The sequence below is a fragment of the Theropithecus gelada genome, chromosome 4 (assembly GCF_003255815.1).
Source record: "Theropithecus gelada isolate Dixy chromosome 4, Tgel_1.0, whole genome shotgun sequence".
Classification (NCBI taxonomy): Eukaryota; Metazoa; Chordata; class Mammalia; order Primates; family Cercopithecidae; genus Theropithecus; species Theropithecus gelada.
In genome coordinates, this window is record NC_037671.1 from 2,352,435 (window position 1) to 2,375,989 (window position 23,555).

The 23,555-nt window shown below is 49.8% G+C and overlaps 1 protein-coding gene across 2 annotated transcripts; it reads right to left on the minus strand.

Moving 5' to 3' along the window:
* Positions 1–18: 18 nt before the first annotated feature.
* LOC112622359 (pre-mRNA-splicing factor ATP-dependent RNA helicase DHX16) lies at positions 19–20,777 on the minus strand. Of its 2 annotated transcripts, none has more exons than XM_025381908.1 (20): positions 20,318–20,777; positions 18,349–18,596; positions 18,103–18,265; positions 17,706–17,762; positions 12,799–13,053; positions 12,389–12,592; positions 12,119–12,310; positions 10,213–10,323; positions 9,929–10,044; positions 7,605–7,815; positions 7,309–7,407; positions 7,045–7,197; positions 3,905–4,045; positions 3,549–3,711; positions 3,343–3,461; positions 3,150–3,217; positions 2,391–2,553; positions 2,131–2,292; positions 1,661–1,834; positions 19–264 (listed from the first exon to the last, which is right to left on the minus strand). In XM_025381908.1, the coding sequence occupies exons 1-20, from the start codon at positions 20,522–20,524 to the stop codon at positions 136–138; spliced, it is 3,135 nt and encodes a 1,044-aa protein (XP_025237693.1). In that variant the 5' UTR covers positions 20,525–20,777; the 3' UTR covers positions 19–135. The 2 variants fall into 2 exon arrangements, with proteins under 2 accessions (XP_025237693.1, XP_025237694.1); XM_025381909.1 differs by having other exon boundaries at positions 20,639–20,727.
* Positions 20,778–23,555: the final 2,778 nt, after the last annotated feature.

The window sequence follows — 23,555 nt, forward strand, 5'->3', positions numbered from 1 at the left end:
ATTTCATGTATCACTTTCTCTAGATCCCAAATATTCCCACAAGCTTTATTCCAAAAATAATTTTATTTAATAGGTATTAAATAATGTATAGAAGGAAAAGGAGCTGGTGTCACAGGTTCTGTTTACGTCCTTCTCTTACCCTAGCTCTTCTCGTGTTTTGCCTATTTTTTTGGGCATTTTCTTAGCATGGGGATCTTCTAGCTCCTTGGCCTTATAATAATGGGGAGCCACCTCCAGAAGCCAACTGCTCTCAATCTCCAGTACCTAGGAGGAGAGAAAAGATCAATGGAGTTCTCTTCTTTCCAACATAGATCTTTTGTGTATTATTATTTTTTTCTTAAATTGAAACAGGGTCTTGCTCTGTTGCCCAGGCTGGACTGCAGTGGCGTATCATGGCTCACTGCAGCCTCGACCTCCCAGGCTCAAAGCAGTCCTTCTGCCTCAGCCTCCCAAGTAGCTGAGACTACAGGCACACATCACAGTGCCCCATTAATTTTTTGTATAGATGGGGTCTCAGTATGTTGCCTGGGCTGATCTTGGCCTCCCAAAGTGCTGGGATCCTGCCTTGGTCTCCCAAAGTGCTAGGATGGTTTACAAGAATGAGCCACTATGCCCAGCCCCAACCTAGATCCTCATGCGTGTGGTCAAAAGTTATCTTTCCTCTTTGACTGCAGGGCTAGGGGTAAAGGTGCCTGGCTCTATTATTATATATCCAAAGGGCAGATACACCTCTATATGTTATTCAAGATACCAAATAAGCTATTCCTAAGAAAAGTCTAGAACAACATGCTGGGCGTGGTGACTCACGCCTGTAATCCCAACACTTTGGGAGACTGAGGCGGGCGGATCATGAGGTCAGGAGTTCGAGATCAACCTGGCCAACATGGTGAAACCCTGTCTCTACTAGAAATACAAAAATTAGCTGGGCGTGGTGGTGGGCACCTGTAACCCAGCTGGAGGCTGAGGCAGGGGAATTGCTTGAAACCGGAAGGCAGAGATTGCATGAGCTGAGACTGTGCCACTGCACTCCAGCGTAGGCTACTAGAGTGTGTAACTCTTGTCTCAAAAAAAAAAAGAAAAGCCTAGAACATAGACAAGGTACACTCTGTGAGACAAGAGACACTCTGCTTTGTTCATTATAGCCCCAGCACCTATACAGTAGCCATTCAAATATGTATTGAATAAATGTCTAGTTCTCAGATCTTGGAAGATGCTGACACCTGTTAGAAAGGATGTCTTTGGGCTGGGCACAGTGGCTTACAACTGTAATCCCTGCACTTTGGGAGGCCGAGGCACGCATTTAAGACCAGCCTGGCCAACATGGTGAAACCTCATCTCTACTAAAAATACCAAAAATTAGCCAGGCATTGAGGCTTGCACCTGTAATCTCAGCTACTTGGAAGGCTGAGGCATGAGAGTATCTTGAACCCGGGAGGCAGAGGTTGCAGTGAGGCTAGATTGCGCCACTGCACTCCAGCCTAGGCAATAGAGCGAGACTCAGTCTCAAAAACAAAAACAAAAAAAAAGGATGTCTTTCTATTTTACCCTACCTTCCTCTTTCTGTACCACTCCCAGCAACTTGAACCTGGGTTCTTAGCTTGTCAGGATACCATCTCTCTACATAGTCTCCACCTGTGTGGGCACAGGATGTTGTCCTCACCTGTCTCATGAACTCTTTGGTAGTCAAGACAAGTTCGTGGTAGAGCAGCCAGCGTGGCTGTTGCTCAAAGAGGGAGGAGTTGGGATGAATGAAGACCGTCTGCTGCTGTTTTACTGTGCGGTAGCCGCTCCGAGTCAACCGTGCTGTGTGGTAAAAGTAACCAGCAGTGATGGCCTAAGGAGCAGGCAGGAAAGAAAATCAATGGAAAAGGCAGACATCTGGGGACCCTAAGAGCTCACTACCTTTTTAATTCCAGCTTCAGGAAAACTAGAGAGGTAAGGAATGCATGAAGAACTTCCCAGGAATGAACCTTCAGTGGTCTGGGGAAGAAAGGGCCCTGGGAGGACACCGTCATACACAAGGGGAAGAGGGCATGCTCTCAGGCTGGAGGAACGGCTGCATGCCCCTAGAGAAGCTTGCTCCTGGGAAGGTACTGGGGGTGGAGAGCAGGAGGCTGAAGAAATGCTGACCTTGCGTACACGGATATAGTCCCCCTGGCAGGAACTGAGACCAACTTCCACACGTTCCAAGAGCCCTTCCAGCTGTTCTCGCACATCCCGGGCTCGGCGCATTGATCTGAACTGTACAAAGTTCTCATAGCACCACTGGGAAGAGTAACCACTCTCAGCCCACTGGGAAAAGGATTAAAAAGAAAGGAGAGACAGTTAAGTATACAGTAGGACTAAAGTCCCCTGGTGTCTCTCATTCCCACTCACCCAAGCCCAGTGACCTGTGTGTAAACGTTTAGCAGAACCAGGTGGTCACCACCAGGGAGAAAGAAGTTGACACGGGCATTGTCAGCATGGACGACCTTGTCCTTTGGTCGGTAGAAGATGGAGTTGTTGACAGAGAGCATGGCAGCCACTGTCAGGATCTCCTCTGAACAGCTGTACCTGGGACAGGAAGGGGAAAGCATGAGTTCAAAGCAAGACACATAGGAACAGATATGGTGGAGTGGGGAGTGATCACTGTGTGATGGATGTTTCCTCATGTGGAAAAGGCTGGTTGGCCTAATGGCTACAAAGCAGCCAGCAGATAGATTCTGGCAGCAGCCTGGGGGTCAAGGAGGTAGGGGCCATAGATGAAACACAGTCACAAAGGAGGGACATCCATGGAGGCAGGAGCAGGAAACACTGGGGACTTCTGAGGCTTCTGCAGAAAGTGTGCATTCACTATGTGCATTTGGAAAAGATCTCTGACAGCAGAGGAATGGCATTTAAAGGTCGTCCCTCCACAGCTACATTAAATGTTCTAGTTTCAAACCTTAGGAATGAGTAAGTTCCTCAAGGGGCCAGGCACAGTGGAATCAAGGATAGGATCAAGTGTCTTACCCTTGTTGGCCTCAAAAGAGGGCAATCAGAGTTATCTAATAATTTATTATGTGTTAAAGGATAATATGATGAAGAGAAAAAGACAAAGAGGACCCCAGAGACAAGAGGAGGCCTGGCCAGTATGTGTGCTGGGGGACCAGGTGGAGGGGAGGGCTTACTTCTCAGAGGCTAAGATCATTTTGGACAGCATGGGGTCCACCGGCAGCTCTGCCATCTTTCGACCAGACTAGGGAGAGGAGAGAGAGAGTTGAGCCCAGTCCTCCCTCAGGTTTCCCACTACTACTACAGGGGCCCCTGGAGCCATCCTGACCCCTATCATGCTGCCCCAAGCCATGCTGCCCCCCAACTCACCGTAGTGAGCTCCCCAAGGTGGTTGAGGGCTCCCAGAGCATACAGCTGCTCCAAAGCCAGCAGCAGTGTCTCATATGGTGGAGCGTCCAGGAAATCAAAGTGCATTAGGTCATGGATCCCTAGAGAGAGGTGTGACAGATGGAACACAGTCCCTTCAAAGGACAGTGACTCCAGCCCCTCCCTCCTCTCTCAGGTAGCCCAATCACCTAAGCTCTTGAGCAGCAACACGACATTGCCCAAGCTGGTCCTCTGGATCTCAGGCACTGTGGTTTCCTCAAGCTCGTGCTGATAGGCCCAGGCAGTATACAGGCGGAAGCACTTCCCTGCAGCCACTCGACCTGCCCTGCCAGCTCGCTGATTGGCTGAGGCCTGGAAAGAAAGGAGAGCAGGCTGGCTGACAATTTGGTCAGGGAAAAGAGAAAAGGCAGTATTTACACAAGAAATCTGGAAGGATGCAAACTGCTCATCCCCGCTCCCTAGGAAGCCCCCACTCTGCTTCTGAGTTGGACCTTCTCTGTGGGCCAACTCCACCTCCCCCACCCCCATGCATTCCCAGGCTGACCTTGCTGCAGGGTGTGACAGTGAGCGATTCCATGCCTGTGCGGGGGTTGTAGCTCTTCTGCTTACAGAACCCTGGATCCAGCACATAAATGATGCCCTCGATGGTGAGTGATGTCTCAGCAATGTTCGTTGCCACAACCACCTGAGTGAGAGGATATGGGGTCACCCACTGACCCCACCTACCTAGTTACCCAGAAAAAGTAATCTTGGAAAGTTAGGAGTAGTGAAGCAATTGCAGTAAGGGGCAGGAGCTGAAGGAATTAGTATTCAAGGTCAGGAGCAGGGAACAAGTCCAAAAGACAGGGGAGAGGGAAGCGGGGGCTGGGAGATAGCAGGGCCATAGGAGGAAAGAAAATGGAGAAGAGGATTTAGGGTTTTTTTGGGGGGGGGGGTTGGGAAATGGGGGTGTTCAAGTTCCTGCCCCATCTTCCCCACCACCGCTTTCATCTTCACACAACACTTCCTGTAAGAGCCTCCTAACACGTCTCCCTGCTTCTGCCCCTACCCTCTGTCACATGGCATCCAGGACAGTCCTTTTAAAATACAAACCTGTCACATCACTCCCCATCCTTCAGTGGCTTCCTATCCTACTCTAGAATTTAATCCAAGCCCCTTAAAAGCCTGGATCACCTACCCCAGCTGCCTTTCTGACCTCATCTGCTAGCACTCCACCACCTCCCTCACTCCTCTCGCACACTGCTTTGCTCTGCCCACGTAAGTGCACTCCTCACTGGATTATTTGCATCAGCTGTTCCCTCTGTCTGGCACACTCTTCTCACAGGTATCAGCCTGGCTCCCTCCCTCACCTGGTTTGGGTCTCTGTTCCACTTTCCCCTTACTGAAGAGGCCCTCACTACACCTCAAGGAAAATACCTTCATGCCAGTCCTCACTCCCACCCCTCAGAGTCAAGTTCCATCCTGCTGTGCTACCTTGTATCTCTTCATAGCACTGGCCACAAATTGACATTATGTATTTATGCATCCACTGTTTCCCCAATAGACCACAAGTGCAAGTTTGTTAGGCTAGGGACTTGTTTTGTTCATCACTGTATCATCAACCCCTGTGTACCTGACACACAGAAGGAACTCATTAAATATTTGTTGAATGAAAGTTAAATCTCTGCTCAAAATCCTTTGATTGCTACTCAGCTGTCTAAAGTCCAAACTTCGCCGGGCACAGTGGCTCATGCCTGTAACCCAGCACTTTGGGAGGCCAAGGCAGGTGGATCACTTGAGGCCAGGAGTTCAAGACCAGCCTGGCCAACATGGCAAAACCCCGTCTCTACTAAAAATTAGCTGGGTGTTGGCCGGGCACGGTGGCTCATGCCTATAATCCCAGCACTTTGGGAGGCCAAGGTGGGTGGATCACCTGAGGTCAGGCATTCAAGACCAATCTGGCCAAAATAGCGAAACCTCATCTCTACTAAAAATACAAAAAATCAGCTGGGCGTGGTGGAGGGCGCCTATAATCCCAGCTGCTAGGGGGGCTGAGGCAGGAGAATCGCTTGAACCTGTGAGGCAGAGGTTGCAGTGAGCAGAGTTGGCGCCACTGCACTCCAGCCTGGGCAAGAGTGAGACTCCATCTCAAAAAAAAAAAAAAAAAAAAAAATTTAGCTTGGTGTGGTGGTACACACCTGTAATCCCAGCTACTTGGGAGGCTGAGGCACAAGAATCACTTGAGCCTGGGAGGCAGAGGCTGCAGTGAGCCGATATCTTGCCACTGCACTTCAGCCTAGGTGACAGAGCGAGACTCTGTCTCAAAAAAGAAAAATAAATAAAGTCCAAACTCTCCTGTCATCAAAGGCTCTCCCTAATCTTAGCCCCAAATTGTTTCTAGCCTTGTCTCCTACTCCTTCACCATATGAACCTCCCACTAAGCCTATTAGCTCACACTGACCTCAAACATACTTTGGGCCTTCCTCTGATAACTTCTCAGCCATTTTTCTTTTTTGAGACGGAGTCTCGCACAGTCACCAGGCTGGAGTGCAGTAGGGCAATCTCAGCTCACTGCAACCTCCTCCTCCCGGGTTCAAGCGATTCTCATGACTCAGTCTCCTGAACAGCTGGGATTATAGGCGCACGCCATCACGCCCAGCAGATTTTTTTTTTTTTTTTTTTTTGAGACAGAGTCTCGCTCTGTCGCCCAGGCTGGAGCGCAGTGGCCAGATCTCAGCTCACTGCAAGCTCCGCCTCCCGGGTTCACGCCATTCTCCTGCCTCAGCCTCCCGAGTAGCTGGGACTACAGGCGCCCGCCACCTCGCCTGGCTAGTTTTTTGTATTTTTTTAGTAGAGACGGGGTTTCACCGTGTTAGCCAGGATGGTCTCGATCTCCTGACCTCGTGATCCACCCGTCTCGGCCTCCCAAAGTGCTGGGATTACAGGCTTGAGCCACCGCGCCTGGCCCCCAGCTGATTTTTGTATATTCAGAAGAGGCAGGGTTTCACCATGTTAGCAAACCCGGTTTTGAACTACTGACCTCAAGTGATCCGCCCACCTCGGCCTCCGAAAGTCCTGGGACTACAGGCGTGAGCCACCATGCCTGACCTCAGCCTTTTCTCTTCTTTTTTGAGATGGAGTCTCACTCTGTCGCCCAGGCTGGAGTGCAGTGACACGATCTCAGCTCACTGCAAGCTCCGCCTCCTGGGTTCATGCCATTCTCCCGCCTCAGCCTCCCGAGTAACTGAGACTACAGGCGACTGCCACAATGCCCAGCTAATTTTTGAAAAATTTTTTTAGTAGAGACAGGGTTTCACCATGTTAGCCAGGATGGTCTTGATCTCCTGACCTTGTGATCTGCCCACCTCGGCCTCCCAAAGTGCTGGGATTATAGGTGTGAGCCACTGCACCTGGCCGACCTCAGCCATTTCTCTTAAAGGTCCATATCAAATCCCACCTCCTGGCACATCAAGGACTTCCCTTCTCCACTGAATCTACTGTGCTTACTTTCCAGATCACATATTTGGCTCTCTCTTGGTTCACACCATATTTCTCCTCCCTTCAGTCCCAGGGACAAAGGACTGACTGCTCCTCAGCTGTGTGCAGCAGTGCCCAGGGCTCACCTTGCATGGGGCAGGCACACAGCTTTTTCACTACTAGTTGTGGGAAGCACAGGGGTGAAGAGTGTGGGTTTCTCCAACTGACCTTTCGTGCCCCAGGTGGCGTGGGCTGGAAGATACGGGCCTGCATGTCAGAGGGCAGGTTGGCATAAATGGGCAGCACCAGGAGCTCCCGGATTTTGGAGCCCAGGCGGCGGCAGCGATCCTGGAGCATCTCACAGGCAGCCTCAATCTCCTCCTGGATAGAGGGTGGGGAGAGCAGCAGGGATCCCAGAGTCACAGAAGGCCAACATGCCGGCCCCGTCTTCCCCTGGGATACATCCTCCCCTCTCCCAACCATGTCAGGCACCTGTCCTGTCAGGAACACCAGGATATCCCCAGGGGGCTGGGTCACGTGGATCTGCAACACAGATACAACACAAGCTTCCAAGTAGTCAGCCTCTGGAGCCTGGAGAGCAGAAAGAGATGGGGTCACAGGAGGGCCACCTGCTTAGGCAAACCTTTCCTCTCCTCCCAGTTCAACATATACTTTATCCTAGTTCCCCTTTGGACCTTCCACTCCATCTTTCCCTCCTTGGGATAACTGTCTCCAAAGGCCTCAGCTTTTCTGCCACAGACTTAAGCCCATCCTCCCTGAGGTAGCACCTTGGTGTAGAAGATGTCCACAGGAAACCTGCGTCCGGGGATTCGAAACACAGGGGCGTCATCAAAGAAGGTGGAGAAACGGGCAGTGTCCAGTGTGGCTGAAGCCACCAGGACCTTGAGCTCAGGTCGGAAGCGAGCAACATCCTTGATCAATCCAAAGAGAATGTCTGTGTGTAGGGTCCGTTCGTGAGCCTCATCCACCATCACCACACTGGGGAGGGAATAGGGCAGCAATGAGGGAGGAGCGCTGGGCAATGCAGTATCAGACACCAGGGTTCCCTGGACGAGAGGGGAGTGATGGACACAAAGAGCTCAAGAATGACTGTTGACGGAGGGGGCTCTAAGGAGAACTCAGCCATCCCAGTTATGTAAGACCAACAGAAAGTCAGAGGCGGCCAGGGACCCATGATCTGCAACCTATCCCAGCCTCAGCAGACAATAGAAGCCAAGATGTAGAGGCTGCATTGAGGCCAGGACAAGTTAGACATACTGTCTAGTTCAGTCAAGAGTCTGCTTAGACTCAGTAGCTTCTCTTACTAGAAAAAGTTGAAGGATATGCTTTAGGCTGGGTGCGGTGGCTCACACCTGTAATCCCAGCACTTTGGGAGGCCAAGGCAGGCAGATCACGAGGTCAGGAGTTTGAGATCAGCCTGGCCAATATGGCGAAACCCTGTCTCTTCTAAAAATACAAAAAAAATTAGCCAGGTGTGGTGGCGCACACCTGTAGTCCCAGCTACTCAGGTGGCTGAGGCAGGAGAATCGCTTGAACCCGGGAGGCAGAGGTTGCAGTGAGCCAAGATTGAGCCACTGCACTCCAGCCGGGGTGACAGAGCGACACTCTATATAAAAAGAGGCCAGGTGCGGTGGTTCACGCCTGTAATCCCAGCACTTCGGGAGGCCGAGAAGGGTGGATCACGAGGTCAGGATATTGAGACCATCCTGGCCAACACGGTGAAACCCCGTCTCTACTTAAAAAAAAAAAAAAAAAAATTAGCCGAGTGTGGTGGCGGGCGCCTGTAGTTCCAGCTACTCGGGAGGCTGAGGCAGGAGAATGGCATGAACCTGGGAGGCGGAGCTTGCAGTAAGCTGAGCTTGCACCACTGCACTCCAGTCTGGGTGACAGAGGGAGACCTGCTAAGAAGGATTCTTCTTTTGCAGAGAGGAGCAAGTTAAGCCTTTCTACCCCAACTCTCAGAGGACTCTGCATGCTCCCTGGTTTCCTCCTAACTCAGTTATGTGCATAACACCTTCTTTCTCTTTGCTTTATTTTTTGGCTTTTCTGGGTGGCAGCCAAGTCTCAGGAACTCATCCTCATCTTCCCCTACCCACCTCTCTGACCTCAACTCTTTGTCCCTAACCCTAACTGTGATGGTGAAGCCCCCAGTCATTCCACAAAGCAGGCTGGCTCGATGGGCAAAAATATCTGCATCAGGCCCTCTTGCACTGGCTGGCTCTCCATGGGTTCTCAGAGATTTTTTGCAAGGGATATGAAGGATAAAATCCTATCTGTCCAATCACTCCACTGTGATCTTCCAGGGCCAGAAATTCACAGCCTCTGAAGAGTCAAAAGGGCACATATTGTTCAGCTGGCCTGACCCCAACCCCAGCACATTCGTGAATCCCTTTTCCCCCTCAACACATGTTCAACCAACCTCTGCTTGGCCATTTCCAGCACTAAGAGCTCATTATTCACAGACCAAGCTACCCAAGACTTGTGTGGAGGGCCAAGATCCAGAGTCCAACCACTCTGACAGGCCCTGCAATCTCCAACACTCTGAGGGTTATTCAGCCATCGGTATTGAGTTGGAATCTGTCTCCCTGTAACCTCCCCATGGCTCCTAGCTATATCCTGTAGGGTTACATAAACCAAGTCTCATCCTTCTTTCCATGTAACAGCCTTCACATATTTAGAGGGAACCAGGATGCCTCTCCTGTTTCTCCCTCTAAGCTGAGCATTCCAAGTGTTTTCAAATGGTCTTCACATGGCATTTCAAGCCTCCGCAGCAATGCTATGCTATCCTGGTTGTTTTCTAAACCCTGGAGATGAATGGGGAAAGAAGAAGAGGCTTTCTCTACAATCTCTTCTATCCTCCAGCCCCATCTCCGTGGTTCCTGGAGGTCAGTTCAAGGACCGTTTGAACCATAACGATATAAGAACTGGTGGATTAATCAGAAGACAATGGCTGAATTGGCTGGGTGGCAAGAAATGAGAGAAAAGCCAGAGGTTAGAGATCCAGGAGAGAACTGAGTGGGAGGGAGGCGGCAGCACAGGGGGAAGAGAGTGTGGGCAGCTCTCTCATGGGAGATGAGGGCCCTGTATGTACCTGTAACTCGCAAGGTCAGGCTCAGAGAGGAACTCCCGGAGAAGCATCCCATCTGTCATGTAGCGGAGGACAGTTCGCTCTGATGTGCAGTCCTCAAAGCGGATGCTGTAGCCAACCTGGTCAAGGGAAACCATTAGCAACCAAGTGTTGGATGGTGTGCCCTGAAAGGAACTTGGGGAAAGGTGAAGTGGGGCAGCACCAAGACTTCTGCTGTAGGGACCTGAGGGCAGTGTAGACTGAGTCACAGACCCCAGTCTCTACCCCCAGTTCCCTAGAAATCTCACCTCATTCCCAAGCTTCACACCCATCTCCCGGGCCACTCGGGCGGCTACACTCATGGCGGCCACTCTCCGGGGTTGGGTGCAGGCAATCTTCATACCCTTCTTTGTATAACCCTGAATGACAAGGAAGAAAGAAGAGGTTTACCCTTTGCTAAATATGCCCCCTGGGACCAGGTACAATTCAGAGAAAGAAGTTGTAAAAGCCAGATAGGAGAAAAGGAGGAAAAGACAGATGCTGAAAACCAGAAAAGAAGGGCAAATAGATAGGATGACAGACCTAGGGCCCTCAAAGGGGGTCCTCACCTAGCTCTGGGTAATTAAGTTCACGGCTCTGCTAGACTTGAGCTGGAAAAGAACAGATTAGCTGAGGCAGAGTCAGCTAAGGTAAAAAGCAGGAAGGCTGGGCACGGTGGCTCACGCCTATAATCCTAGTACTTTGGGAGGCTGAGGTGGGAGGATTGCCTGAGCTCTGGAGTTCGAGACCAGCCTGGGCAACGTAGTATGACAAAAAAATTAAAAATTAAAAACTTTGGCCAGGCCCAGTGGCTCACGCCTGCAATCCCAGCACTTTGGAAGGCCGAGCCAGGCGGATCTCCCGGGGTTGGGAGTTTGAGACAAGCCTGGCCAAAATGGTGAAACCCTGTCTTTACTAAAAATACAAAAAAGTAGCCGGGCATGGTGGTGCATGGCTGTAATTCCAGCTACTTGGGAGGCTAAGGCAGGAGAATCGCTTGAACCTGGGAGGCAGAGGTTGCAGTAAGCCAAGATCATGCCACCACACTCCAGCCTAGACAAAAGGGCAAGAGTCTGTCTCAACAACAACAAAAAACAAAACAAAACAAAACAAATTTCAGGCCAGGTGTAGTGGCTAACACCTGTAATTCTAGCACTTTGGGAGGCCAAGGTGGGCAGATCATGAGGTCAGGAGACTGAGACCATCCTGGCCAACATGGTGAAACCCCATCTCTACTAAAAATATAAAAATTAGCTGGGTGTAGTGGTATGCACCTGTAGTCCCAGCTACTCGGGAGACTGAGGCAGGAGAATCACTTGAACCTAGGAAGTGGAGGTTGCAGTGAGTCAAGATCGCACCACTGCATTCCAGGCTGGCGACAGAGCGAGACTCCACCTCAAAAAAACAAAAAATTTTTAATATGGGCATGGTGGTGTGCACCTCCCAGATACTCAGGAGGCTGAGGTGGGAGGATCTCTTGAGCCCAGGAGTTCCAGCTTGCAGTAAGTCATGATGGTGCCACATCACTCCAGCTTGGGCATCAGAGCAAGAGCCTCCAAAATAGGGCCGGGGCCAGGCACAGTGGCTCATGCCTGTAATCCCAGCACTTTGGGAGGTTGAGGCGACTGGATCACTTGAGGTCAGGAGTTCGAGACCAGCCTGGCCAACATGGTGAAATCCCATCTCTACTAAAAAATAAGCCAGGTGTGGTGGCACATGCCTGTAATTCCAGCTACTTTGAAGACTGAGGCAGGAGAATTGCTTGAACCCAGGAGTAAGAGGTTGCAGTGAGCCGAGATCGTGCCACTGCACTCCAGCCTGGGTGACACAGCAAGACTCCCATCTCCAAAAAAAAAAAAAAAACGATCAAAAAGACAAGAAAATAGTCCTTTAACTTCTTGTTTTTTGGCCAGGCTGGAGTACAGGGAGGTCCACATTTACACACATGTCCCACTCCACCTATCCACCTACCCGTCCTTCTAACCTGAATGAAATGAATGTAGGAAGTGAGAACAGAAATGTGAAAAGGGTATGGTCTTTATTCTCAAGAATTTCACAATTTAGTGGAAAAGATGGGTAAGTGACTACTAAAAATGCAATGTAAAAGGAGCACTGATAGGAATGAGGACATTGATGCCAGGTGCCCTGGCAAGCTGAAGGGTGAGATGACTGTACCTCCTCAAAGAGATACTGCGGGATCTGGGTGGTCTTCCCTGAGCCTGTCTCGCCTTCAATGATGAGGACTTGGTGATTTGCAATAGCAGCCAGGAGCTCCTCTCGAAATGGGAACACCGGGAGGCTGCGGCGGACAGCCTGGATGGACTCTTTCTGCTGGGCCTGAGTTGAGGTGGGTGGAGCTGATGGCTCCTAAGGAAAGAGGAGGAGATGTGAGCTAAATAGCTCGCTTCGGGTCCTTCTCAGAATATCTCCCAGCTCTCCTCTTACCTCATCACCCTGGAGCTGAGTGGCCCGGACAAACTCAATGGTCTCCTCCTCCTCCAGCACCAGCTGATACTTGGGCTCCTGAGAGGCAGCATCTCGGGCCCCAAACTTCAGGGATGCTGCCCCAAGCCGCGCCTCTTCCCAGCGCCGCTGCTCTTCCCCAGGGGCTCCTGATTCCTCCTCCACTAGATCCACAGCTCGGGCTGGCTACAGAGAGCGGGGATATGTGAAGACTCGAAAACAGAGGATGTCCTCTCTGCCCACCCCCCTCCTCCCATAACTACCCCCACCCACTGCCCACTAGGAAAGGCAAGGCAAGAAAGGGGCTGACCCAGGGGTTGCCCAGTCCCCTGAAGCCTTCCCTGCAATTTGTCTTAGGGACCAAGGCTGAAGCAGATGCCGCTTCGCCTCACCTGTCCTCGGGTTTCCTTGGGCATGTGGTAGCGATTGGTGGCCTCCAGCTTCTCCTGCTCCCCAGCTGCCCGGTACTCCCGGGCGAGATCCCGCACTCGCCGCTTATATTTGAGCTCCTGCCGCTCATGCCGGCTCAGCTCGACATCCCCAAAAAGGAACTCCTCATCAGCCAGCTCCGCCTCCAGGTCCTCAAGCTTCTCTCGCTCCCGCTTAGCCAGGTACTCTCGGCGAGATTTCTTCCGCAGCTCAGGGACCTGAGTTGGGAAAGGACAGTCGAATCCTTATCTTGCTGGAGCAGCAACCCCTTTCTCTACCAATCCCTAAAAAGGAAAAATTCCCTGACAGGCGGCCATGAGAACCTAAGGATGCACCCTCCACCTTCCCTCTGCAATGCACAACCAAAACAATGACATACTCAAATCTGGGCCTCTTTGGATGCTACATACTGACGCCACACCCTATCTTCCTGCAGCAGAATCCAGCTGGAAAGTCCCCTGGGCAGCATTATCACCTTTGTTAAAACAGATACATCAGGGAGATGTCTGCATAGCTTTATTTTACTCTTGCCATTTTATTCAAATTAGTGGAAAGGGGGAAAATAAAAGGCTAATCCAGTATTTAGAAGCACAGGACTCAACCAAAAACAATTTAGACAAAGATAGAAACCAGTGGGGGTGCCAACAGGAGGCAATCTTCAGCCCCAGTTAGATGTTCCTTGGTCTTAAACTGTATGACTATAGTTTGAGGAAGAGAGAAAAACTGATTATAAAAAGGTAGGACTACAGCATCAGAGTGTTTCTGTAAGGCAAATGTAATCAGGGATGTTTGGCTCTCTGGTACTAACCTCTCTTCACCATGCTATGTGTCACTTAGTTTCTACACATTTACCTTTGATACAAACTTTTCAGCACACATTATGGATGACAGCAGAAAACTGGCAATATCTGTAAGGCCCTTTCCTGCCAGGAGTCCTCCCACTATGACAACATCATCTTCCCTGTGATCCCAACTTCCTCTACTGCAAGGTCAAAGCCCCTCTGGTGGTCGGGCGGGCGCAGTGGCTCACACCTGCAATCCCAGCACTTTGAAAGGCTGAGGCGGGTGGATCCCCTGAAGTCAGGAGTTCGAGACCAGCATGGCCAACATGGTGAAACCCCCGTCTCTACTAAAAATACAAAAATTAGCCGGGCACGGTGGTGGGCACCTGTAATCCCAGCTACTTGGGAGGCAGAGGCAGGAGAATTGCTTGAACCCGGGAGGCGGAGGTTGCAGTAAGCTTAGATCACGCCACTGCGCTCCAGCCTGAGCGACAAGAACAAAACTCCATGTTAAAAAAAAAAGCCCTCTAGTGTTTTACCCTTAAGGGGCCTGGTTCTACTTAGTTGCTTGGCTTTTCTTGTTTGTTCTGTAAAGACTTAAAATGCAGTTTATGATCACGACCTAATCTAAGTACCACAGTCAAATATTCCTTCAATGGAAGAGGAAGATAGATTTTTTTTTAATATGGGTAAAAAATCAGAGCAATTTGAGCACTAAAAAGAATAATGATGTGAGATTATAAAATACTGAAAAATAAAAATTCTTGGATCCAACATGACACACACAAACAAAAAACAAGGGAAAAAAAATCTGTCTCCAGTGAAATGACTGTTACACCAAACTCCTTACTCTAAAAGTTGGTATTTAAAAGGAAACAAACATTTACCCTGGTTTTTAAGAAGGAACTGTAGCTTGTTCCTAGTTGTTAAGGAAAAGCTCTTCTTTATAGACAAATTCTAGCCAATACATGTAACAGGAATGACAGAATCAAAAAATCACCATTTTGCAATCCCCAACAAAATAACATGTTCAGGAAAGGATTACCAGTGGCTGCTAAAAGCATTCGATGAAAGGCTATTGGTAGAAAGGATATCAATACTAATAGATACACAACTGGATAGCATGTCCCCGTGATATGACATAATATGAAGTGCACATCACTGCCCAAGAAGTGTTCCTGCCACAACTGTTTAATCTGAGTGTAGACAAGCTTTAGACCCAATTGCCGCTTTAAAGAAAGCACAGGGCAGAGAAGTACTTAACACCATAAGATAAGGATCAGACAAATCCAGAATGTAGGACACTGCAAGGTGAGACAGAGAGAGAGAGAAACAAACTTAAAATCTAATAACCAAATGCAATGCATGAACCTTGACTGCATTGTTAGGAAAAAGCAGTCATTAAAGTTATTTTGGGGGTAATGAGGGAATCTTTGATTGTACAGAGATCTTAGTTGATACGTAAGAATTGCTGTTTAACTTCCTGACTGTGACAAGAGCATTCTGATTTTAGAGGACAATGTCTTTATCCTTAGCAGGTACATACTGATGTACTTAGAGATAAAATGCTATGATGTCTAAGACTCTTAAATGATCTGAAAAGAACATACCACATTTACAAAGACAATGCAAATATTGCCCACAGTATTAACCATTTTTCAAACTGAATAGTGTATATGAGTGTTCTTTTTTCTATTCTTTCAACTTCCCTATGTGCTTAAATATTTTTGTAATTGAAAAAGAAAAATTACAGCTGGGCACAGTGGCTCATGCCTGTAATCCTAACACTTTGGGAGGCCGAGGGGGATGGATCACCTAAGGTCAGGAGTTTGAGATCAGACTGGCCAACATGGCGAAACCGCGTCTCTACTAAACATACAAAAGTAAGCCGGGCATGCTGGTGCATGTCTGTAGTCCCAGCTACTCGGGAGGTTGAGGCAGGAGAATCACTTGAACCCGGGAGGCAGAGGTTGCAGTGAGCCGAGATCATGCCACTGCACTCCAGCCAGGGCAACAGAACGAGACTCCGTCTCAAGAAAAAAAAAAGAAAGAAAAAAAGAAGAAAAATTAAATTCAGGCCAAAACAGTACCACCACCACCACTACAACTGCACTGAGATGTCTCAGAAGCCTAACCACAGTCAATTTCAGGAAGAGATATGAGATAAATTGGTCAGGAGAGACCTTCAAGAGTAGGCCAGGCACACGGTGGCTCACACCTGTAATCCTAGCACTTTGGGAAGCTGAGGCAGGTGGATCACCTGAAGTCAGGAGTTCAAGACCAGCCTGACCGACATGGAGAAACCCTGTCTCTACAGAATTAGCCAGGCGAGATAGCTCATGCCTATAATCCCAGCTACTCTGGAAGCTGAGGCAGGAGAATCGCTTGAACCTGGGAGGCAGAGGTTGCAGTGAGCCAAGATCATGCCATTGTACTCCAGCCTGGGCAACAAGTGCAAAACTCTGTCTCAAAAAAATAAATAAATAAAAAGCTGGGCGTGGTGGCTCACGACTGTAATCCTAGCACTTTGGGAGGCCGAGGTGGTCGGATCACAAGGTCAGGAGATCAAGATCATCCTGGCTAACACGGTGAAATCCTGTCTCTACTAAAAAAACACAAAACACATTAGCCAGGCGTGGTGGCGGGCGCCTGTAGTCCCAGCTACTCGGGAGGCTGAGGCAGGAGATTGGCATGAACCCGGGAGGCAGAGCTTGTAGCGAGCCAAGATCACACTACTGCACTCCAGCCTTGGGGACAGAGAGAGACTCCGTCTCAAAAAAATAAATAAAAATAAATAAATAAATAAATAAAATTTAAAAAGTAAAAAGGGCCAGGCGTGGTGGCTCAGGCCTGTAATCCCAACACTTTGGAAGGCCAAGGCGGGCAGATCACAAGGTCAAGAGATCAACACCATCCTGGCCAACATGATGAAACCCCCTCTCTACTAAAAATACAAAAAATTAGCCGAGTGTGGTGGTGCGGGTCTGTAGTCCCAGCTACTCGGGAGGCTGAGGCAGGAGAATCACTTGATTCCTCCACCAGGGAGGCAGAGGTTACAGTGAGCTGAGATCACGCCACCACACTCCAGCCTGGCAACAGAGTGAGACTCCACCTCAAAAATAAATAAATAAATAAAAATTAAAAATAAAACAAATAAAAAGAAGGCAGGGCACGGTGGCTCACGCTTATAATTCCAGCTCTTTGGGAGGCCAAGGTGGGTGGATCACAAGGTCAGGGGTTCGAGACCACCCTGACCAACATGGTGAAACCTCGTCTCTACTAAAGATAAAAAAAATTAGCCAGGTGTGGTGGTGTGCTCCTGTAATCCCAGCTACCTGGGAGGCAGAGGTTGCAGTGAGCCGAGATCGCGTCATTGCACTCCATCCTGGGCGACAGGACAGCGTGTGCCCCTCTCCATTTCAAAAAAAAGAAAAAAGGTAAGAAAAAAAAAGGAGCTCGAAGTGTCTCAAAATTCTATTGGGGAATCTAAGTGTGACTTTACTTGACAAGACCAGGCCTTTGGAAAACAGCTTACCCTACCTAGTTTCATACCATAAAAAGTCCAGTTTATGAATTATGAGGGCTCTGCCCCTGTCCAGTGAGAAGACACAGGGAGATCACAAAGCCATATAAGGGGTGCAAGAATTAGGTGGTGGGAAGGTATTTGGAGATGGTGTACCTAAGCTGAATGGTTAGCATATTCCTGTACAGTGGGACTGCTGCCCTGCCCCTGTCCTCCAGCAACCTTCTTGACAACATTCCAGCTGCCTCACATCTCATTAGGACTCAGGAATAGGGAAAGCTCATGACTTCATTCACTAATAGAGTATGTTTGATCCTAAAGTTAAGAGTCAAGGACTTATGGGTAGCCTCCTTCCCCCTACAACTTAAGAGGGCTCCTTCCCTCGACAACATAAGTCTGTCCTCAGCTGGCTCCTGACAACCAAGCCCCTCCTCTAGAGACCTGACCACTCCATCAGCATCCACACCGTGCTTCCTCTGTATTCTCTCTCCCTATACATAACCACTCTATCAGAAGGTCTTCCCTTTTGTCTTCTGATCTTGGCTCCCTGGGCCCTGGGACTCACCATGGCCTTCCGGTCTTCCTCGGCCATCTTGAGGCGCTTCTGAGCTTCTTCATAAGCCTAGAAAAAAAAAAAAAACAAGAATGGAGGGGTGTGAGGCCAAAGAGCCCCCACACTGACAGCTGCTCCTCTCTAGAATCACAAGGATCATTCAGATGTACCCTAACACAAAAAATGTCCCCTCTCAGTGAGGAAACTGTACGATTGCAGATACAGTAGAGAGTTGCCTTAGCCACAGGATGCACAGGGCTTCTCTCACCTCATCTCTCCCCACAGAGGTGAACATCTCACTAGAGAAAGCCCCTTGTCTTCCCAGAGATCACCATCTCTGCAATCACAGCCAACCTCACATTTCACCCTGGGATCTTGGGGATTTACAGAACGTGCTGCTCCTGTTCACCTTCTTGTCTGACCGCTCCAGGACATTTCGAGTCCGATCCTTGTCCCGCTGTCGAACCCTCTCAGCAAAGGCATCACGCTCCTCCAGGTCCTGAAGGCGCTCACGCTCTGTCCGTTCCCACTCATCTTCTGACTCTGGCTTCTCTGTCTGCTGTTTACTCCCCCTGCAGCCCATCCAGGGGATTAAATAAGGGCATCAAGCACGCTTCAGCCTGCCCCATCCTCTCTCGCCCTGCTTCTGACTTACCCTGTTTTCTTCTTCCCTTTCTCAGAAGCCTCTTCCTCCTCTTCTTCCTCCTCTTCCTCAGGCTTCTTCCTGAGGTGTTTCCGCTTTTTACGTTTCTTCTGGAGGCTGCTTCCAGCCCTACTCACAGTCTCCTCACTGCTCTCTTCACTGTCTTCCAACAACCTATAAGATCGGTTCTTCTCCAGCAGGGCTCGGGCCTCTCGCTCTGCTGCCCGCGCTGGCTTTTCTACCACTGCCTTTCGTGGTACCTGTCAGTAGAGGGGAAGATAAGGAGGTCTGAGCAACTCCTGATCTCTGCCCTCCCACTTAGCTCTAGCTCTGTTCCTAATTTAAACAATTACTTAGTCTCCCCCCGCCCACGGAGATGGAGTCTTGGTCTGTCACCCGGAGCTGGAGTGCAATGGCGTGATCTCGGCTCACTTCAACCTCCACCTCCTAGGTTCAAGCAATTCTCCTGCCTCAGCCTCCCAAGTAGCTGGGATTACAGGCGCCTGCCACCACGCCCGACTAATTTCTGTATTTTTAGTAGAGATGAGGTTTCACCATGTTGGCCAGGTTGGTCTCAAACTCCTGACCTCATGATCCAGTTGCCTGGGCCTCCCAAAGTGCTGGGATTACAGGCGTGAGCCACCGCACCCGGGCACAATTACTTAGTTTTAAACCAGCTAATCAGCCTTCATTCTTTCTTCCTCATGGCTTCACCCCATGTTTATCATCCTGAATGGGGCCCACAGCTTTTCGGCTTTTTTTTTTTTTTTTTTTTTGAGACGGAGTCTCGCTCTGTCGCCCAGGCTGGAGTGCAGTGGCCGGATCTCAGCTCACTGCAAGCTCTGCCTCCCGGGTTTACGCCATTCTCCTGCCTCAGCCTCCCGAGTAGCTGGGACTACAGGCGCCCGCCACCTCGCCCGGCTAGTTTTTTTGTATTTTTTAGTAGAGACGGGGTTTCACCGGGTTAGCCAGGATGGTCTCGATCTCCTGACCTCGTGATCCGCCCGACTCGGCCTCCCAAAGTGCTGGGATTACAGGCTTGAGCCACCGCGCCCGGCAAGCTTTTCGGCTTTTTTTACAGACAGGGTTTCACTCTGTCCCTCTTGGGCTCAAGTGATCCTCCCACCTCAGGCTCCTAAGTAGCTGGAAACATAGGTGCACACTACAACGCCCAATTAATTTTTAAATTTTTTGTAGGGAGGGTTCACTATGTTGCCCAGGCTGGTCTCGAACTCCTGGGCTCAAGTGATCCTCCTGCCTCAGCCTTCTGGGGTGCTGGGATTACAGGTGTGAGCCACTGCACCGGGCCTCCTCTGTTAATTAAACGGCTGGAAGGAAGTTCAGAAGCTGAGGGGGGCCGGGCAAGGTGGCTCACGCCTGTAATCCCAGCACTTTGCGGGGCTGAGAGAGGAGGACTGCTTGAGCTGAGGAGTTAGAGACCAGCCTGCGCAACACACCAAGGCCTCGTCTCTAAAAATAAAAATAAAAATAAAAGATATTAGCCGGGGGTGGTGGCGCATGCCCGTCGTCCCAGCTACTGGGGAAGATGAGATGGGAGGGTCGCTTCAGCCAGGGAGATCGACGCTGTAGTGAGCCGTGATCTTACGACCGCACTCCAGCCTGGGCGACAGGGCAAGCGAGGCTGTCTCTCAAAAAAAAAAAAAAAAAAAAGGAAAGAAAGAAAGAAAAAGAAAGAAATGCAGAAACTAAGATCCCTACTGAATCGCAATCTGCATTTTAACAAGGGCCCTGGATGCATGTTAAGAGTTCGAAAAACACCGTTCTATTGCGTTTAACCCGACACACCTAAGCCCTCCTCAATCTTCTCCACTGAGCTGGGCGTCCAGCAGCTAGCACAGTACCTAGGCGACAACGGACAAAGAATAAGTGCTTGTGAACTGAGCTTTCTTAACTCCTCGATGGACCGTTAGGCCAGCCTCATCGGGACAAATCACAGGACCCCTCCCCACCCTGCCGACACCTTGTTCCAGAGTCTCAGGGCGAAGTCCCGGGCCGGCCCACTGAGATCCAAAGTATCAGTGTCTCGTAGGCGCTGCACGAACTCCTCGGCCGACGTGCAGCGCTGTGCAGTACCGATCAGGAACTGGGCGACGTGCCGCTCGCTCAGCCCCAACACCGAGTGCAGCTCGTCCTGAACCCAGCGCTCCAGCCCCGCCGGCGTCGCCATGGCGACCCACGCTCCCTGCTCCCAGCCCTGAAGCGTCGGGCAGCCCGGTTCACTGCTGGGCTGGTCGGAGGCCTGGAGCCCTCGGCTGGAGCCTCAGCTTCGCAAGGCGGCTACCTTGGGACCTCTAGGATCAATTTCCGACATCCCTAAGCCGTCGTCCGGTACCGCAGAGCCCGGAAGGGGCTGCACCTTTTCGGCCTCTAAGCACTACGGTGGCCGAGCGAGTTCAAACCTCGCGGAACCATGCCTGAAAGTTCGGAGTAATTCTTTTTTCTTCATTTCCGCCTCTATTCAGTTTCTCTGACGCCCCCTGATGGTCAGTCCGTGAGTGCTTCGCTAACTCATTCATTCAACAAGTGAAATCAATTTAATGGACGCCTAATGTGTGCTCATTGCTTTCCGTCGCTGGGATCTAGCAGAGGACAAATCAAAAGTTCCTTACCAAATTTACATTTTGCGGTGGGGGAGGGACAGGATACATAATAAATAAAGTATGGAAGTTTTATAGAGCCAAAAACTATACAAAGTAAGGGACGACCGAAATTCTATTTCAGATTGGAAGATAGGGTCCATGCTCATGAAGCATATTAGCCGTGTTGGCCTGGCGCGGTGGCTCACGCCTGTAATCCCAGCACTTTGGGAGGCCAAGACGGGCAGATCACCTGAGGTCAGGAGTTCGAGGCCAACCTGGCCAAGATGGCTAAACCCTGTCTCTATTAAAAATATAAAAATTAGCCGGGTGTGGTGGCGTGCGCCTGCAGCCCCAGGTACTCGGGAGGCTGAGGCAGGAGAATCGTTTGTACCTGGGAAGCGGAGCTTGCAGTGAACCGAGATCCCACCACTGCACTCCAGCCTGAGCGACAGAGGAAGACTCTGTCTCAAACAAACAAAAAAGTGACCTTTGCTAGGATTGGTTTGCCTGCAGCAGGAGTGAAGACAGGTCAGGCATAAGGGAAGACCTCTAGGCAGGAAGAAACTGGGAAACTGGGGAAAATTGTTAAAGACAAAATCTCCAAACTAAGGAACAGGCAAACTGTTTTCTGCATTTTTGCTAACATCTTGAGAAAATCACTGGTGGCTGCTTATTTAAAAGTAAGCAAGGCCAGGTGCAGTGGCTCTTCCTATAATCCCAGCACTTTGGGAGGCTGAGGCAGGAGGATCTCTTGAGAACAGGGGTTTGAGACCAGCCTGGGCAACATGGTGAGACCCTGCCATCTCTACAAAAAATTAGCCAGGTGTGGAGGTGTGCATCTGTAGTCCCAGCTACTCTTTAGGCTGAGACAAGAGAATCTTTTATTTTTTATTTTTATTTTTTTGGAGACGGAGTCTTGCTCTGTTGCCCAGACTGGAGTGCAGAGGCACGATCTTGGCTCACTGCAACCTCTGCCTCCCAGGTTCAAGTGATTCTCCTGCCTCAGCCTCTGGAGTAGCTGGGATTACAGGCGCAATAGGCACGTGCCATCACGCCCTGCTTACTTTTGTATTTTTAGTAGAGACGGGATTTTACCATGTTGGTCAGGCTGGTCCTGAACTCCTGACCTCATGATCTGCCTGCCTCAGCCTCCCAAAGTGCTGGGATTACAGGTGTGAGCCACCGCGCCGGGCCTGAGACAGGAGAATCTCTTGAGCCCAGGAGCCCGAGATTGCAGTGAGCCGAGATCAGGCTCTCCAATCTAGGCGACAGACCAAGACTATGCCTCAAAAAAAAAAAAAAAAAAGCTGAATTTGTCTCTTGATGCTCTGCTGTCTGATTTGTTTGACCCTGCATCACACTTTTATGATTAATTGCAGTTACCAGGCATTACTGTTAGGAAATGAAACATTGTTCTTATTAATAGTCACAAGTGGATCTACATCACTGACTTTTTTTTTTTTTTTTTTTTTTTTGGAGAGGGAGTCTCAGAGTCTCACTCTGTCGCCCAGGCTGGAGTACAGTGGCGTGATCTTGGCCCACTGCAACCTCCACCTCTCAGGTTCAAGCGATTCTCCTGCCTCCGCTTCCTGAGTACCTGCGACTACAGGCACGTGCCACCACATCCAGCTAATTTTTTGTATTTTAGTAGAGACGGGGTTTCACCGTGTTGCCCAGGCTGGTCTCGAACTCCTCAGCTCAGGCAATCCACCCGCCTTGGCCTCCCAAAGTGTTAGGATTACAGGTGTGAGCCACCACGCCCGGCCTGACTTCTTGAATGCATTGTTTTCTGTTTCTGAGATGGACTGTGGGCACTCCTGGCATCTCAGAGCTTCCTAACTGTTTTCCTGGGTCACAACTGGAAACTTATTAAGACCTTTACCTAACAGGCTGCTAATATAATCATTCTGTTTCCTTCCCTTCCCAGACTTCCTCCGAACTGGCTCTTTTGACACTGGGCTCGTTCTCTTGCTAGTAAATTGAAAACCTTTGGCATATGCTTAAGATCAATTTGTCTGATCCATTTTGTTTTATAGTAAAGGCCTGGGGCCTCCTCTGACCAGTCTGAGATTAGCAACCTATAGTGGTAGAAGGACTCTAACTATTCAACCATATCTTTCTTAGCCTGGAGAGCTAACAACTAACAAACAAAAATACCTGATGAATAAAATATTGATGTTCCACATTTGTATAAGATACTCTTCGAAATGGGAAAATCCCGAATATCAACTATATGGGCACCAAAGCCATGCATTATCAAGGTTTTTTAAACCTTTTTTTTTTTTTTGAGATGGAATCTCGCTCTGTCACCCAGGCTGGAGTGCAGTGGCGCGATCTCGGGTTCACGCCATTCTCTCGCCTCAGCCTCCTGAGTAACTGGGACTACAGGTGCCTGCCACCATGCCCGGCTAACTTTTTGTATTTTTTGTATTTTTAGTAGAGATGGGGTTTCACCGTGTTAGCCAGGATGGTCTCGATCTGACCTCATGATCCACCTGCCTCGGCCTCCCAAAGTGCTGGGATTACAGGCGTAAGCCACTGCGCCCAGTGATATAAAATCCATTGTCTTTCAGAGAACCTTTTCCAGGAAACTGACTCTTGTACATAGTTACTTCATTT